We start from the raw sequence: 15,436 nt of genomic DNA, 5'->3' as shown, positions 1-15,436 counted from the left end.
ATATATTTTATGAGACTCTTAACATTTATCTTCTATTTCAAAAGGTTAAAAAAATACAACTTTACACAAAATTCTTATTCAGCTAAACCCATTTTTTTGGTCGGTCATTTGATTCTTATTTAACTTTACTATTTACAGATTCGGTTGTAACAAAATTTTTAACGGATGATAATGTGACTTAATTTAAACTGCAAGATTAGGTCTTGCTGGGAAAGGATCCATTTCAATTTTGTAGCTTTTGTTCCAATTATTATGCTAAGTGTGTGTATATATATATATAATTTGAAAAAAAGAAATCCATAGAGAGACCGTGATATACTTCCAAGTGGCTCTTATATCGCTTTTAACAGAAATATTGAATCCACTAAACAGTGTACATTACAAAGAGAGAGAGTCTCACAAAAATCCTCAATAGTCCAAACACACTCCACCGCCACCAGAAAAATGTCTCTCCCCCTCACCTCACAGCCATCTCTCGTCTTCTCCCAAAACCCTAACAATCACAGAACACTTCGCTTCTTCTCCTCCAAAACCCCTTCTCTCTCCTTCTCTGTCCTCCCATTCCCAAACCCTAGATCCTCCTCACTCCGCCTCCACTCCACCTTGTCCGGCGACGTCCCCGACCCCATATCCGGCGCACCCCCATCCAGCGGGGGCACATCTGGCGACGGCAAGTCCGACGGCGCCAACGTCGACGAGTGGGGAGACAAAGCCGAGCCCGAGACGGAGCCGTCCACGAGGATGCCCGATGCCGACCCACCGAAGGATGAGGATGAGTGGGGAGGCGTGGGTGTACGGGACGATTATGATATCTCCGGTAATGGTAGTGCGCCCGCTGTTACTGAGCCAACTGTGGAGGATGATAAGCTTGGGGACCTGAAACGGTGCTTGGCGGATACAGTGTACGGCACCGATTTGGGGTTTCGGGCTTCTGGCGAGGTGAGAGCGGAGGTTTTGGAGTTGGTTACTCAGTTGGAGGCGGCGAATCCGACTCCGGCACCGACCGAGGCGACCGAACTTCTTGATGGGAACTGGGTTTTGCTGTAAGTTCATTGTCCAATTCTTCTAATTTCGATGTGTGTGTGAACATTTGTATAGCTGGGCATTGTTTCTTTGTAGATTTATCATTGGTTGAAAGTTTTGATTTTTAACTTAAAATTTGATAGAAAATTTGGACTAGACATGATTCAGTCTAATTATCTTATACTTTATTCTTCTTTATATGCTGATTCAAGAGACAACTTTAACATTCCAAAAGAAACTTTATGCTGTCTCTTAAAATTTGCAAAGGAAACAAAAAGGAAAATGATTATGTCTATGAAGTAAAATGCTAAAACGGCTCAAGCTATGTGCATGTAGGACACGATAATGTGCATAGGATGTCCTCATCAATTCCTTCACTTTAATTAACACGAAGCCGGAAGGCTTGTATTTTCTTAGAATTAGACCAATTACAGTTCCTAGCTGTTTCTGAATGTCATTAGGCCAGGCTACCAAGTTCATAGGACGAGCAACGGAGAATTTTTAGCGGGCGGGCATTTTCAGGGAAGTAGTTTGCTTTTCATTACTCAATGCCGTGGTAAAGGTGACTAAGGCACTAGAAATGGGACTACCTTTCTTTTACGAGAATAGGAACTAGATGACTAATTTAATTTTCATCACATGTTTTGTAACAATTGGAGTTAAATACGATGAAGTTTTGAGCTGGCAAAGATTTGATGATGTCCAAGCAATGTGTTTTTTGTGCAAACTTGACTCTGAAGAGTACATTTGCAATTGTTGGAATTTCCTATGTACATCTATAAAATGAGTTTTGGGGTGAAATAGCAAAAATCTATAATGTTGTTTCTAAGTGCTGGTTAACATATTTAATTGGAGTCGATCAATCAAATAATATTAATAACGCATGGTTGGTATATATAAAAATATATGTATGACCTCGGAATCTTCTTCTTCTTATATCTGCTTGGATCTTTTGAATACACAGAAGGGCTTTAGTTCAAGTGTCTGGCCATGACCTGTTTAATTTTATAACATGATCTAATAATTTTATATCAAAATTATTTTCCTATGTAAATCATTTTAAGTTGAGACAAATCGAGGCTTAATGTGAGTAGATTGTAAATGTCCCTTATTTATTATTCTACTGCAGTTGATCCTGATTTTGCTTTCTGACTTATCAGGTACACAGCATTTTCCGAGTTGGTGCCTCTTCTGGCAGCAGGTACTACACCTTTCTTGAAGGTTCAGAAGATTAGCCAAGAAATTAAAACCAGCAGCCTTACCATAGAGAACTCCACCACATTGTCGAGCACTTTTGCTACTTTCTCCTTCAGTGCAACTGCCACTTTTGAAGTTCGAAGTCCAACAAGAATACAGGTATTACTTATCAGAACCACAAGTGTCGATAATGAATATAATTTTTTCGATGAGATAGCCCCCAGGAAACCCTTCCAAATAAATGTGATAATGAACTACACTAGAACTCCAGTACCCAAAAGATCTTTGTGAATGATGTGTAACTAAGGGATAATGAGAAAATGAGAGTCTGAAATTTTCTCACTGGAATATTTGGAATTTGGGAAAATATCACACATAAATTTGGGAACTTGATCAACTAAATTACCTACCGAAAAAAAACTTAATGAACTATTGGGTAAAGGAGAATGCATGACAGAAAATATGGAACTTTCACAATTTTTGTTAGATTTCATGTATAGGGTATAGCAATCAAAATTTGGTTGTAGTCAATTCAGGTCTTGTCAAAAAAATTGGATACTTCTTTCACATTGAATCAGTGCATTTAATTTGAAGCAAAACTTTGCAGGTTGAATTTAAGGAAGGGTCCCTGAAACCTCCAGAGATCAAGTCAAGCATTGATCTTCCAGAAAATGTGGATATTTTTGGGCAGAAAATCAATTTATTGCCTGTGCAGCAGTCTATCAACCCCCTGCAAGAGGTTGTGGCAAATATAGCACGTACTCTTTCTGGTCAACCTCCTCTTAAGGTTCCCATTCCGGGTGAGCGGACCAAGTCTTGGCTTCTCATTACGTACCTTGACAAGGATCTTCGGATCTCAAGAGGGGATGCTGGTCTTTTTGTGCTTGCGAAAGAAGGGAGTTCGCTTCTATATCAGTAGCCAGGTACCTTGTGTGGACTGCGAACTGTATCACTTGTTTGTTGTCATTCATGCATTTGTATAATTTTGTACATGGTTAAAGAAGTTACTATTTTGGGCCAAAAATAAAAGGGGTCTGAAGTTGCTTTCATCCCTGACATTCTTTGGCTGCTGAGAGATCGAGGGAAAGAAGAATGGATGTTTCAAATTATAAAACAGACAATCTGATCCTAAGTGGTTATATTCCAATTAGTATGTTTTCTAATTATAAAGCATAATATGAACGTACCTTTTCCTGTTGTTTTAATTTTAAAACTAATTATCAGTGATCATCATTTCATAGGTCTCACCTTAGGAGGTGTGTCCTTTGAATCGATTCGATGTGAGAAAGATGTGGAAATGGCTGCAGTAGGATGACGGATGATTATGCATTTGGTGGGCATAGACAGAATTAACCGGTCCAGGGAGCCCCAATGCATTCCCACAAATAATTTGAAGTACAAGTTACCTTTTAACGGAGTAAATGATATTGTGCTGGTTCAGTGAGGTTGTTGTACCCATGGAAGTCCCAACTATTATAGTGTTCTGTACCATGGATATGTATGCGTAATATGTAATAATACTCTGTATAATATTTGTAACTTCAAAGAAATTACTGTATGCTGCATAGGAAATTATTTTGCCTGAATAATGAAGTATATTTTGAAGTCTTCATTAGTTCTTGTGATCTGTTGATCTAGAAGAGAATTTCTCCTTAAAAAGATTTTACTTGTTCCCCCTTCACCATGGACTTGAGGCTAAGATGTCAAGACATGACATCTTCAGTCGGCCTGTCCAGACCATCCGTTGACACCGTTGTTCCCTGATCTTCTTCAAGGATCTGCTGCTCGAAACTTGACCTCTCAATTCTTAGAGAAATAATGTGACGAAGGAGGAGAAGAAATGGTAATTTCTGGTTTCTTGTTCTGTCAAGATCACAAGTTAGCACTGGGAACAGATAATTAAAAGTTAAAAATTTCTTTTGATTTGGATGTGTAATGTTCCATTTTCCATTTTTATTGATTTCGCCTGACATACAGATGAGAGAATATGTGCATTTTGTTCTGAAGTGCAATCTAGAGAAGCATCTTACTGCTTTAGTCAGAAAATTGGTTGTATAGCTTTGCTAAAATGTCATATGCATTGTAAGATGACCATAGGAATTTGGTACCTGGTCACAACTATGATGGTAAGGGTTTAATGGGTAATGCCATAAAAAATAATTTTTGTGCATATCATACCAAATGGCATTATAGATTTGGTTTCAAGAGTTTAACTACTAAATTTTCTTATTTACCATATGGTTGTTCATTGTGACCATGCAATTAGTGTGATTGTTGAGAAACTAAATATAAGTAAAGGAAGAATGGAAGTTTTTTTATTTATTTATTTTTCCTTTTTTTTTTTATTTTTGATTTTTGTTTTTTGTTTTTGTTTTTTGTTTTTTGTTTTTGTTTTTTGTTTTTTGTTTTTTGTTTTTTTGTTTTTGTTTTTGTTTTTTTTTTTTTTTTTTTTTGTTTTTTTTTTTTGTTTGGCATATATTTGGTTGTGAAGATATAAAATTTATGAAATAATTTGAAGAATACTCTTTTTTAAAAAATGTTTCACTGTGGAAAAACTAATTATGTGATTTGTGTAGTAGGACTACATATATATATATATATATATATATATATATATATATATATATATATATATTCTTTTTCTTACTTGGTTTTTTCTTTCATTTTCTATCTATCAAACACCTTGTTCAGACCATCACTTTTACACCTCGAATTTAGGAAGCACGGATACTTCTCCAGAGATGCCGTGGCGGTATTAGACACGTGTCTAGTCCCGATACTCCTCGGATACGCTCGAACATGTGTCCGATACTCTGTAGAAGTATCTGAGTTTTTAATATAAATTTTTTGTTTTTGGATACGGCTGAGTTACGGCTAGGATACGCGGGGATATGGCGGGGTTCATATTGTAATATTTTAAAAGTTGTAGGTTAAAAATTGGGTCAAGTTATAATAAAACAAAATTGCATTTATAACAAGGGGTTCATATTGTAATATTTATAAATTTGTTGGTTAAAAAATGAGGGTCAAGTTATAATAAAATAAACTGCATTTAATACACCTAAATTACCCAATTGATTCCCAAATTCGCCACAATATGCTTAATTGCTCTTTTTTTTTTTTTTTAAAAAAAAAAAATCTTTTCTTGCATTTATTTTTTATTATTATTATTTTTAAAGATTTTAGAGTTAGGGTTTTTCTTTTTCTATGTTTTTCCTACTCTTATTTTGTTAGAACTTCTTCTTGTTTAATTTCTTTACGCTTATTGAAGTGTCAGATATAGGGATGGCAATTTGACCCGCTCCCGCAGTTATTCGCCCTGCCCCGTTTTTGGTGGTTTTGGGGGGCCGCTTAGCTTATTTAGGTAGGAATTGTTTGATTTAATAAAAACCTGCGTGGATTTGGTACGGGGCCGGGGAGAGGTCGCCTCGTCCCGCCCCGTTTAGATAGACAAATTACTTAAGTACCATTATTTCATTTGTATATATATTTCCTACAATATATATTAAGTACCCTATATAACAATATTAAAGTAACAAATGAATTTAATTAGAAGGAAAGTTGCAATGGTGAATAACTTAAAGATGATGGGAAAAAAAAAAGCAAATATATTTCAACAATAAATAAATTATGGTCTTAAATGGGGCGGGGTGGGTACCCGCGGGGGTAAAAATGTTAAACGGTTACGAGGATGGCGGGGATGGGGGCAAGGTTTTTAAACGGTTACGAGGGCGGGGGAGGGTACACCCGCCCAAACCTGCCCCGTTGCCATCCCTAGTCAGATACATCCAGGCCCAAGAAAAGTAGACCCATCTCAGCCCACTGGCGAGCCCAACATCATTGCCCAACCTAGGGAGTAAATGGAGCCTAAAGAATAACTCTCACAATCTATACCAGCAATGCAATGTGTTAAGCCCAAACCGGGATGGGCCCATCAAGCCAAGTACATGAAAGACAATAAAGGAAATTAGGGCAAGAAAGAAAGGTCAATAAATAGAAGGAGGAGAGAATATAGAAAGGGATTTTTTTGTACCTACACCTAATTGGCACCGTCTGTGGAAAACGGCGATATAGATCTCGTAGTTTTCCGATTCGATTCATGACACAGTTACGCTTTGGCACTATGATCGGAGAGCAAATCATGTAACAATAAGAAGGTAATCGGAACAATCGACAGGAAGAGCTTTGGCATCTGGTCAATGCCTTACGTAGAAAAAATACGGGAGTGCGATATGATTCCCTGTGATACCCTCGAATCACGTGTAGGTTGGCCAGACCCACACCCGAAAATACGGGGATATCAAAACAATTTAGTATTTAAACGAACATAGATTACAAGAAGAATAAAAATAGTGAATAAATTGCGGAACAAAATTCTATTAATAAAATAAAACTTCCTTTACACAAATAAATTATATGAATTTAAAATTCTAAAATACAACTCGGGAATTCTATAAGTCAATGACCCCTAAACCATAAACTATTAATCAACCAGTTTTTACATAATATCTAACAATGAATAACAATATTACTTCAAAGTAAACAAGATGAGTAGATGAATGATAGTTTCCCAGCTGCGGATTCTCAACCTCAAGACTGGAACTTCTTATAAACTGAAAAATAAATCGTGAGTTAGATCCACGAGCAAGTTCTTTCTACCAAGCTTCTAAAAACCGATAAATAAAGTATCTCTAACCAAAATCATCCTAATTAAAGTTTTAACCTTTAATATAAGATGATAGACATATATCTAATTAAATAATTATATATAATATAACATCCATTAATGGGTTCATTAATTTTTAAAACCATTAAGTAAGGATTTAATCATAATCATACCTAATCCAATCATCCATTATCTTTCTACTTTTAAAGTGAAACTTCTTTATCCTTAACTCTATTTTTTAAACTATTAATTAACCATTTAAATAATAAATAACGATTCAAGGAATGTTTCCTTTAATCCAAAACCTAATACCCATAAATGTAAAATTTTATTTATTTAAATCACATAGCAAAGATCTATGCCTTGACAAATCGTTCATGTCTTCACCAATATTATTTTATTAATATTATAAAATAATACACTAACCTTTAAATATTAGATTATTCTAATATAAGAATATTAATCACCTTCAACTCGTACACACAATAATCATAGATGTAAATTTAATTATCTAATACACATAGCAATTTATTTCTGCTTTGGCAAATCAACCATGCCTTTACAAATATATTTATTTATACATTGGCAATTCAACCATACCTCCACAAATATATTTATTTATATTTTTAATTAGCAACTCATCCATGCTTCCCATGTATGTAATATATTCATACAAATAATAAGTTAATATATTTTAACCTTTGGCAACTCATCCATACCTCCTATTCAATCAGGTACCAAACTTTAAAATTGACAATAAGATAAATCATACATAGACATTCAATGCAAGTTAAAAACATATAATTGATTTAAATAAACAGTGTGTGGTAGTATATGCCAATACAACCTTATATTCAATCTACCAAGTGATAAACCAATTAACCACTACCATTTCTATTAATAAATAATATGTACATTACACAATCACTTTAATAAAAATATTTTAATCACCACTAATCTAGTGTCCAAAATTAAAAATTATACAAATATCCAAATAACATGTTACATGTTAAATATAAATATTCATAACTATTTGGCCAATACCAAACCAATACAACATTATCTAAATTGGCTAAAACAACTATGGGACCAATACAATACTATTCAAATTGGCTTAAACAATTATGGGATAAGATATATATTTAATCAACACGTTTTATGATGTAATTGGCTAAAATAATTATGGTATAAAATATATGTATATACAAAATTCGTGTTGTCTTCTAGCCCAATTTTGACAAGGTAAACATCCGTTTCACCAAATTTTCGTGAAATCTTCGAATTTTCATTCAACTTACGTGAAGTTTGAGCCGTTTTGACACTCGAGGAAAAAGATACAGATAGAATACTAAAATGGGTTCAAGTTCCCAAAATTGGAGAAGGTTTCCTTGTTGAAGAAATATTCTTCCTTTTCTTCTAATGTACGATATAGGTTAACCAACAAGTCATATAATGTATGATATAGGTTAACCTAAACTCCTCTGTCCTAATGTCTAATTAATTAATTAATTAGAGTAGACTCATATAATCGTATATAACATGTAAACATGATCAAACAATCACCACCCATCAAAGCCATAATTACAGAGGCTATATAACACGATTCAACATAATCATATATATATATATATATATGTATATGCATGTCAATTTCTTTACATGCATTTATCCTATGTCTAGGCGATTAGTAGGCAATAATAGTCTACGATTCTAATACCCAAGGTGTAGAATTTATGGGTTATGAGAGGAGAAATAGAAAAGAACTTGCCTGAAGGTTTCGAAACGAAATCGACATCGCAAACTTCCCAATTCAGATCTGTTCCACAACTCCGGCCACCTTGCCGTCGTCTTCCATAGGTATGGCTTGCTCCTTTTTCCGGCCTCCCTTCTTTTCTTTCTCTTTTATTCTTTTTACTTTTCTTTTCTTCTTTCTCGACCCTCTCTCTTTCTTTTCGGCCGACCTCTCTCTCTTTCTCTATTTTCTTTTCACGCCAAAATCCTTTCCCGTCTAACATATATAGTTATATATATAACTATATATATATATATATATATATATATAATGCTCACCCAATAAATATAAATAATATACAGGCAACTTAAATCCTTATCCATGTAGGATTCCAACTATATTAATATACCTAAAATATATAAATATAAATATAAATATATATTATGTAATATAAATTTTTAAATCCTTTTTAACTGATACTTACCATATACATGCATATAGTCCTATACATATATACTTACTATAAATATATAACTCTCTCTCTCTATATATATATATATATATTTATATAATCCATTTTATATGCATAATATATATATATATATATATATATATTTATATTTATACTATAGGGTTAATTTCACTCACACTCCCTTAGGTTTGGCCATTTTTCACTTTCAAATATCTTTCGAAAATAACTATCATTTAAGTCCATTTCTACTTTTCCGTTAAAATCTCTGTTAAAAACATGGGAAAAGACAACTATGCCCCTAATTTTTTAATCCCATTTATTCCCAACAACCAAGATGCTTAAATGACCATTGTACCCCTACACCCACCTATCACCACCATCCCACATCTGCAGCGTATCTGAAGTTTCTTACTTAACATATGGAATACACACATGGATTATTCCAAACAATGACCATTTATTCCAAACAACCAAGTTGCTTAACAAATGGAAGCTTTTTCTCTTCTCAACCAAGTTGCTTCAATTTATCAATGAAGTTGCGTGCACTGGTCCGGCAAAACAACAATCGGAAGCAGTCTTGACGCGTTTTAGAGTGTCGAACTGTGTAATCTAGGCCCAACTAAAAAAGGTCCATGTGAAGGGTATCAGATTAAACATGTCAATTAATTACATAAAGTAGATGGGTTAGATTGAAATTAGATTTATCAAATCCGACTTCAACATCGTTGGCCTACGATTGCGTGGAGGTTGGACTGAAATCAAATTCTACATATAAAATATAACGGGTTTGCTTGAGGTCAAAATTAAAAAAATATATTATACATGTATAGACCCAAATTGTAATATATTATACAATTTGCACTTGCAAATTGTTGCACTTGCAAATGGAGTGATGGTGGTGTCAATTCTAGCTGGAGAATTTGGTCGAGAAGAGAAAAAAGCTTTGGTTGGACTGTTAAGGGCATTTCGAACTCCTTAGTGACATCAGAGCTCAAAGAATCAATTTTCTCCACTGTAAATGAGACCGTTTTGGGGCTGGAGGTACTTTGTCAGAAAAGCAACCGAAGCTCTGTTTTGAAGCTCGCCGGTCTTTGCTTTGATGGAGCGTCGGACAGTCATCGGTTCCCCTGTTTTTCCCTCTGTCGGATTAGTCTCGCACTGTTGCAGGATCAGTGTACACACCTTCACTGGCGATCTATACAATCAATTAAGTTCTGCATCTCCAAATTTGACACTGTACAACAGTATTTTCTAGCTGTAGTCATTAAAACTTCTCTTGTTCGCCGTCGTAGTTTCTGATTATCGAAATAGTTCTTGTTAAACTGTAAGTTCAGTCTCCCTAGTTCAGTCCGTGTCATCGGCTTAGTTCGCATCTCGCTGGGCACGATGGTGGCTTCCAGTCGCGTTGCACCAAAGTTTGAATGATGTGCTAAGAATGTGCACATGCAGTGTGGCCAAGTTTTAAATTTATAAAAGCCACTGCTACCTCTAACTAAAATATAGTTAGGGTGAGTAGGGATCGTCCCAAGGGATTGTGGTTGCTTTTGCAATGGAAACAATGTATAGGGTTAGTAGGTCGAGTGATCAAAAGATGGTTGGTTGGTTGGTTGATTGAATTACAATGCAATTGAAATTAAAGTAAATAAACACAATGATTGTAAAAGCTAGAGAAAAAGCTATAGAGGAGAGGACTTGGGGTACTAGAGCTCACCACTAAGCTTGACTTCACTAGACACTAGCAATTGTATTCAATGGGGAAATTAACTTGTAACTTATGTTTGTGTGACATTAATTAAAACTAAGCATGGGTGGCAAATAAGCATAGATTGTCTAGCAATTCAAATGGAAAGCACAACCTATCAAAATGAGACCAAAATCCATTCAATGAAAACACAATTTATGCACATAAAACTATCTAGAAACATACACCTTACGCATTCATAAGTATGGAACACTAAGGAACAAGAATAGATTGTCCACCTATCTATGAATGTAAAACAACTACACTACTTCTACACTAAAGACATGGAAATTAAACTAAGTAAGCTAAAGGTGTGGCACAATCCATCAAGAAACATGTGTGAACTATCCAATAAATTGCAAGAGTATTCAATTAAGCTCTATGTTTTGACCATCTCTAGATTAACTTCATCTATACACATAGACATGCATAAATTCTACTAAATCTAGAGAAAAACACATGAATCATCCATTCTAGCATACATAGACATATGGATAGAAATAGATAATCAATTAAAAGCATTAATCCATACATGATGAGCGCTGAAAAGTGCGTATTTAAACCCCTTAAGCTTAGGCATTCTAGCACCTTTATCTATCTTACTTTACCGTTTTAGATTGATTTCATATTATTTTCATTTTCAGGCACTTATCCCAAAAATAAGCTAACTCAGCCAAATAAGAGCTTAATTGAAGCAATTCTGGGATTAAACAAAGAAAGGAGCAAAGTGGAGAAAGAAGAAAGCAAATGAAGCCAAAGGTGGGAAGCAACAAAGTTCGATCGATCCAACTTCAAGGTTCAATCGATCGAACAATGATCGATCTTAGCACTTCAAGATAGATCCAAGCCTTGGCCCAAAAGCATAAAGTCCAAAAGTTTGATCGATCCAACACCACCCTTCGATCGATCGAACACTTTGTCTTTATTCAAATGATTGATCCTATCCACAATTGTACCACCTACTAACCACTTTTGTCTTTTTCCCAAAAATATCTCTTAAAATATTTTGGATTTGTCTTTTCCCAAAAAGCTCAACCAGTTGGATCGATCTAGCCTAAGTTCGATGGATCTCAGCCAGTTCGATAGATCCAAGTCCAAGGTTCGATCAATCGAACTTCCTTCAGTGCGAAAAAGTTAAATTTCCAGCTTGTGCAATCCATCCTCTATCCAATCATTAGAGAATATTCTTTGCACGACCCCAACTCATTTTGTGTGCCACTTGACCTACCTATAAAAGGAATATGATGCACTTTTTGAGACATATACACAATTCTAGGGTTTATTCTCTTGGAGGGGAAGTTTAGAGGAGGAGGAGGCTAGAGACACCATTGGAGACTCTTTGTCAACAAGGAGCAGATTTCAACCATGGAGTTAGCCCTTGAGGGTTGGAGTAACATCACCATGAGTGGCTAGACATCCTCTTGGGGCTAGAGTTAGCCCCAAACATGCTTTCTATATATTAATCTTGTGTATTATTGAGGGATTAGTGTTGTAATTAATGTTTTGACACTTTGATATATATAGATCTTGTTTATTCAATGGTTTATGTGGTTTAATGCTTCCAATTGATCATTTCATTCTATCCATATATCTATGTATGCTAGAATAGATGTTCATGTGCTTGTCTCTAGATGTTGTGTTATTGATGCATGTCTATGTGTATTGATGCTATAGATTTGGAGATTGTCAAAACATAGTGCTTAAAGAAATGCTCTTGTGATTCTCTTGATGGTTCATACTTATTCCTTAATGGATTGTGCCTCTCTCCTAGTTTATTTTCATGCTAGTAGTGTAGATGTAGTGTAGTTGTAGTATAGTGTTAAATGGGATGACAATCTATGCTTGTTGTTTGATGATCCAAGCTTTTGAATGCAAGTAGCATATGTCTCTATTCTTGTGTTGTATTTGGATTGTGAGCTTAATGAAAGGATTAATGACTTGTTTTGATCTATTGTGCCTTTCACATGTTGTTTAGACAATATATGCTTCATTGCTTAGATATATTGTGCCTTTCACATGATGTTTGGATAATACATGCTTAACTAGTCATCATTGCTTGTTGAATCAACCAAACACACACACACCAATATTGCAACACACCATTTGCCCTCATTAGTCACTTATCAACGGTATAGAAATGCATTGCTTGGTGGTGATCTCTAAACCCCAAGATATCTCTCTCTCTTACTTACTCTTAATTGCATTCTTTGTTATCACTTAGTTTAATTTAGTTGTTCTCTAATCAACCAACCAACCAATTGTTTGATCACTCGACCTACTAGCTCTAATAACGATTCCACGACATTGTTCGATCCTCACAATCCCTTGGGATGATCCCTACTCGCCCTAACTATATTTATAGTGAAAGGTAGTAGTGGCTTCTATAAATGTAAAACTCTTGGCCCTCGCCTTAAAATTCACACACTCTCAAGCTTGACGGTGGTGCGGCATACACCGGTCAGTTTTTGGCGCCGTTGCCGGGGATTGATTGATTTGATTTGCCAACGTCGAATTTGTGGAATTGATTAGGAATAGTACTCTTTTAATCGTGTCTTTATTTTATTTTTTTTATTTTTCTTTTTGGTTACTTATTGTGTTGTTCTTACTTAACTAGGTGCATTGTTGGAGAGGAAGCAAGCAAAGGAGCATTCATGCTAAGCAAGCAAGGAAAAAGCTAAATATTCTAAAAATTTGCTAAGCTAAGCTTTAAATTTAGAGTTGAAGTGCTAAAGGACCTTTGTGAGACTTTCTTTACTCAATCCCTTAGTTAAATCGTCGGCCCGCGTGGAAGCTTATTTTTAATTGTTCTTGCATCATTGTTGTTAAAGTATGGGAGTATGAATTAAGTGTTTGTGGAAGAAGTCTAATTGCATTGTTGTGAAGGCATAGTGTTTGTCATTCTTTGTGTTTGTTGTGTTTTGTATTGTGCATGCATGGACGTCGTTCATTGAGACCAACTCTTGTGCCTTTTGATTTGCATCTTGAATCCATCGTTAGAAATCCTAGGGGAAGAGGAAGTTCAAATAAAACCAATCTATCAATGGATGACCATAATGATAATCAGGTTGTGCACAATGAGAACATACAAGTACGATTAGGCATGCCTAGGCCATTCATTCGCTAACCACCGCAACAATAAGGCCAAGTTCCATATGGAATGCCAAGGCCAATGTATGCTTCACAACCTCCCATCATCAATCAAGGAATTCAAAACCAAGGTGTTCATGTTGCACCTCAAGTAGCTAATCCGCCTCTTGCTTTAAGAGACCATTATGTGCCTAACGAGTATAATGCACCTATGTAACGACCCACTCCACCACATGGTATGATATTGTCCGCTTTGGGCCTAAGCTCGCACGGTTTTGCTCTTGGGTTTTACCTCAAAAGGCCTCATACCAATTGGAGGTGACACACTTACATATAAGCACTTTACCTTTCCTCTACCCAGGCGATGTGGGACTGTGCACCCGTAGCTCGCCAGTGTGGTAGCTTGACAGTGTCTCTTGCACCCGCCCATGGCACACCCGCCCACGGGGTCATCACAATCCACCCCCCTTGGAGGCCCGACGTCCCCGTCGGCACACTTCCGACTGGGTCAGGCTCTGATACCATTTGTAACGACCCACTCCACCACATGGTATGATATTGTCCGCTTTGGGCCTGAGCCCGCACGGTTTTGCTCTTGGGTTTTACCTCAAAAGGCCTCATACCAATTGGAGGTGACACGCTTACATATAAGCACTTCACCTTTTCTCTACCCAGGCGATGTGGGACTGTGCACCCGTAGCTCGCCAGTGTGGTAGCCTGACAGTGTCTCTTGCACCCGCACACGGCACACCCGCCCACAGGGTCATCACAACCTACATGCATCCAATTGCCTATTTAGAGCACATCATTATGAAATTAAGTCACAAACCATTCAAATGCTTCCTAACTATCATGGACTTCTAAGTGAAGAACCTTACAAGCATTTGGATGAGTTTCTTGAAGTATGCTCCACCGTAAAATATTTGAACATGCCGGAAGAGGTTTTAAGACTCAAACTTTTTCCATTCACCTTAAAAGACAAGGTAAAGTATTGGTTTAACAATCTTAGGCCTTTTTTAATCACTTCTTGGGCAGAAATGCAACAAGAGTTCTTTAAAAAGTACTATCCGGTTTCTAAGACCAATGCCATGAGAACCTCAATTCGAGAATTTTCACATGGGGATGGAGAAACGTTTCATGAGGCATGGGAATGCTTCAATGAATTGCTTAGGAAGTGTCCACATCATGACATGCCCAAATGGCAATTAGTTCAATATTTCTTTGAGAGCTTATCGGACAACTATAAGGGTATGGTTGATGCTTCCATGGGTGGCTCATACATTGATAGGCATGAGGATGACGTGTGGCGTCTTTATGAGAGCATGAGTGAAAATTCTTTGCATAGAACACTATCATCTAAGAATGGTAGGAAATCACAAGGTAGGAAGAGTGTTGGCTTACATCAAGTCGACCATTCAAATGAAATAGCCGCCGAAATGAAGTCTTTATCTCAAAGGTTTGATCAATTTTTGATTAACCAAAACTCGGCGAACCAAGTATCTTCCTTCCCTAACCATT

General features: G+C 36.1%; 1 protein-coding gene and 1 pseudogene across 1 annotated transcript; one reads left to right on the top strand and one right to left on the bottom strand.

Moving 5' to 3' along the window:
* The first annotated feature begins 352 nt into the window (after positions 1 to 352).
* LOC132303576 (plastoglobulin-1, chloroplastic) lies at positions 353 to 3,832 on the top strand. The gene is made up of 4 exons (XM_059800873.1): positions 353 to 1,043; positions 2,184 to 2,379; positions 2,828 to 3,143; positions 3,462 to 3,832. Exons 1-3 carry the CDS (start codon positions 445 to 447, stop codon positions 3,137 to 3,139), a joined length of 1,107 nt encoding a protein of 368 aa, XP_059656856.1. The 5' UTR covers positions 353 to 444; the 3' UTR covers positions 3,140 to 3,143; positions 3,462 to 3,832.
* Positions 3,833 to 15,011: 11,179 nt separating this feature from the next.
* LOC132305795 (small nucleolar RNA R71) lies at positions 15,012 to 15,110 on the bottom strand (annotated as a pseudogene).
* Between the last annotated feature and the right edge of the window lie 326 nt (positions 15,111 to 15,436).

The sequence above is a fragment of the Cornus florida genome, unplaced genomic scaffold, assembly GCF_030987335.1.
Source record: "Cornus florida cultivar Cherokee Brave unplaced genomic scaffold, ASM3098733v1 CherokeeBrave_3.0.0_Hap2_Chr04, whole genome shotgun sequence".
Taxonomy (NCBI): Eukaryota; Viridiplantae; Streptophyta; class Magnoliopsida; order Cornales; family Cornaceae; genus Cornus; species Cornus florida.
Note: the sequence above shows the minus strand (reverse complement) of the source record. Positions and strands in the feature narration are given on the sequence as shown.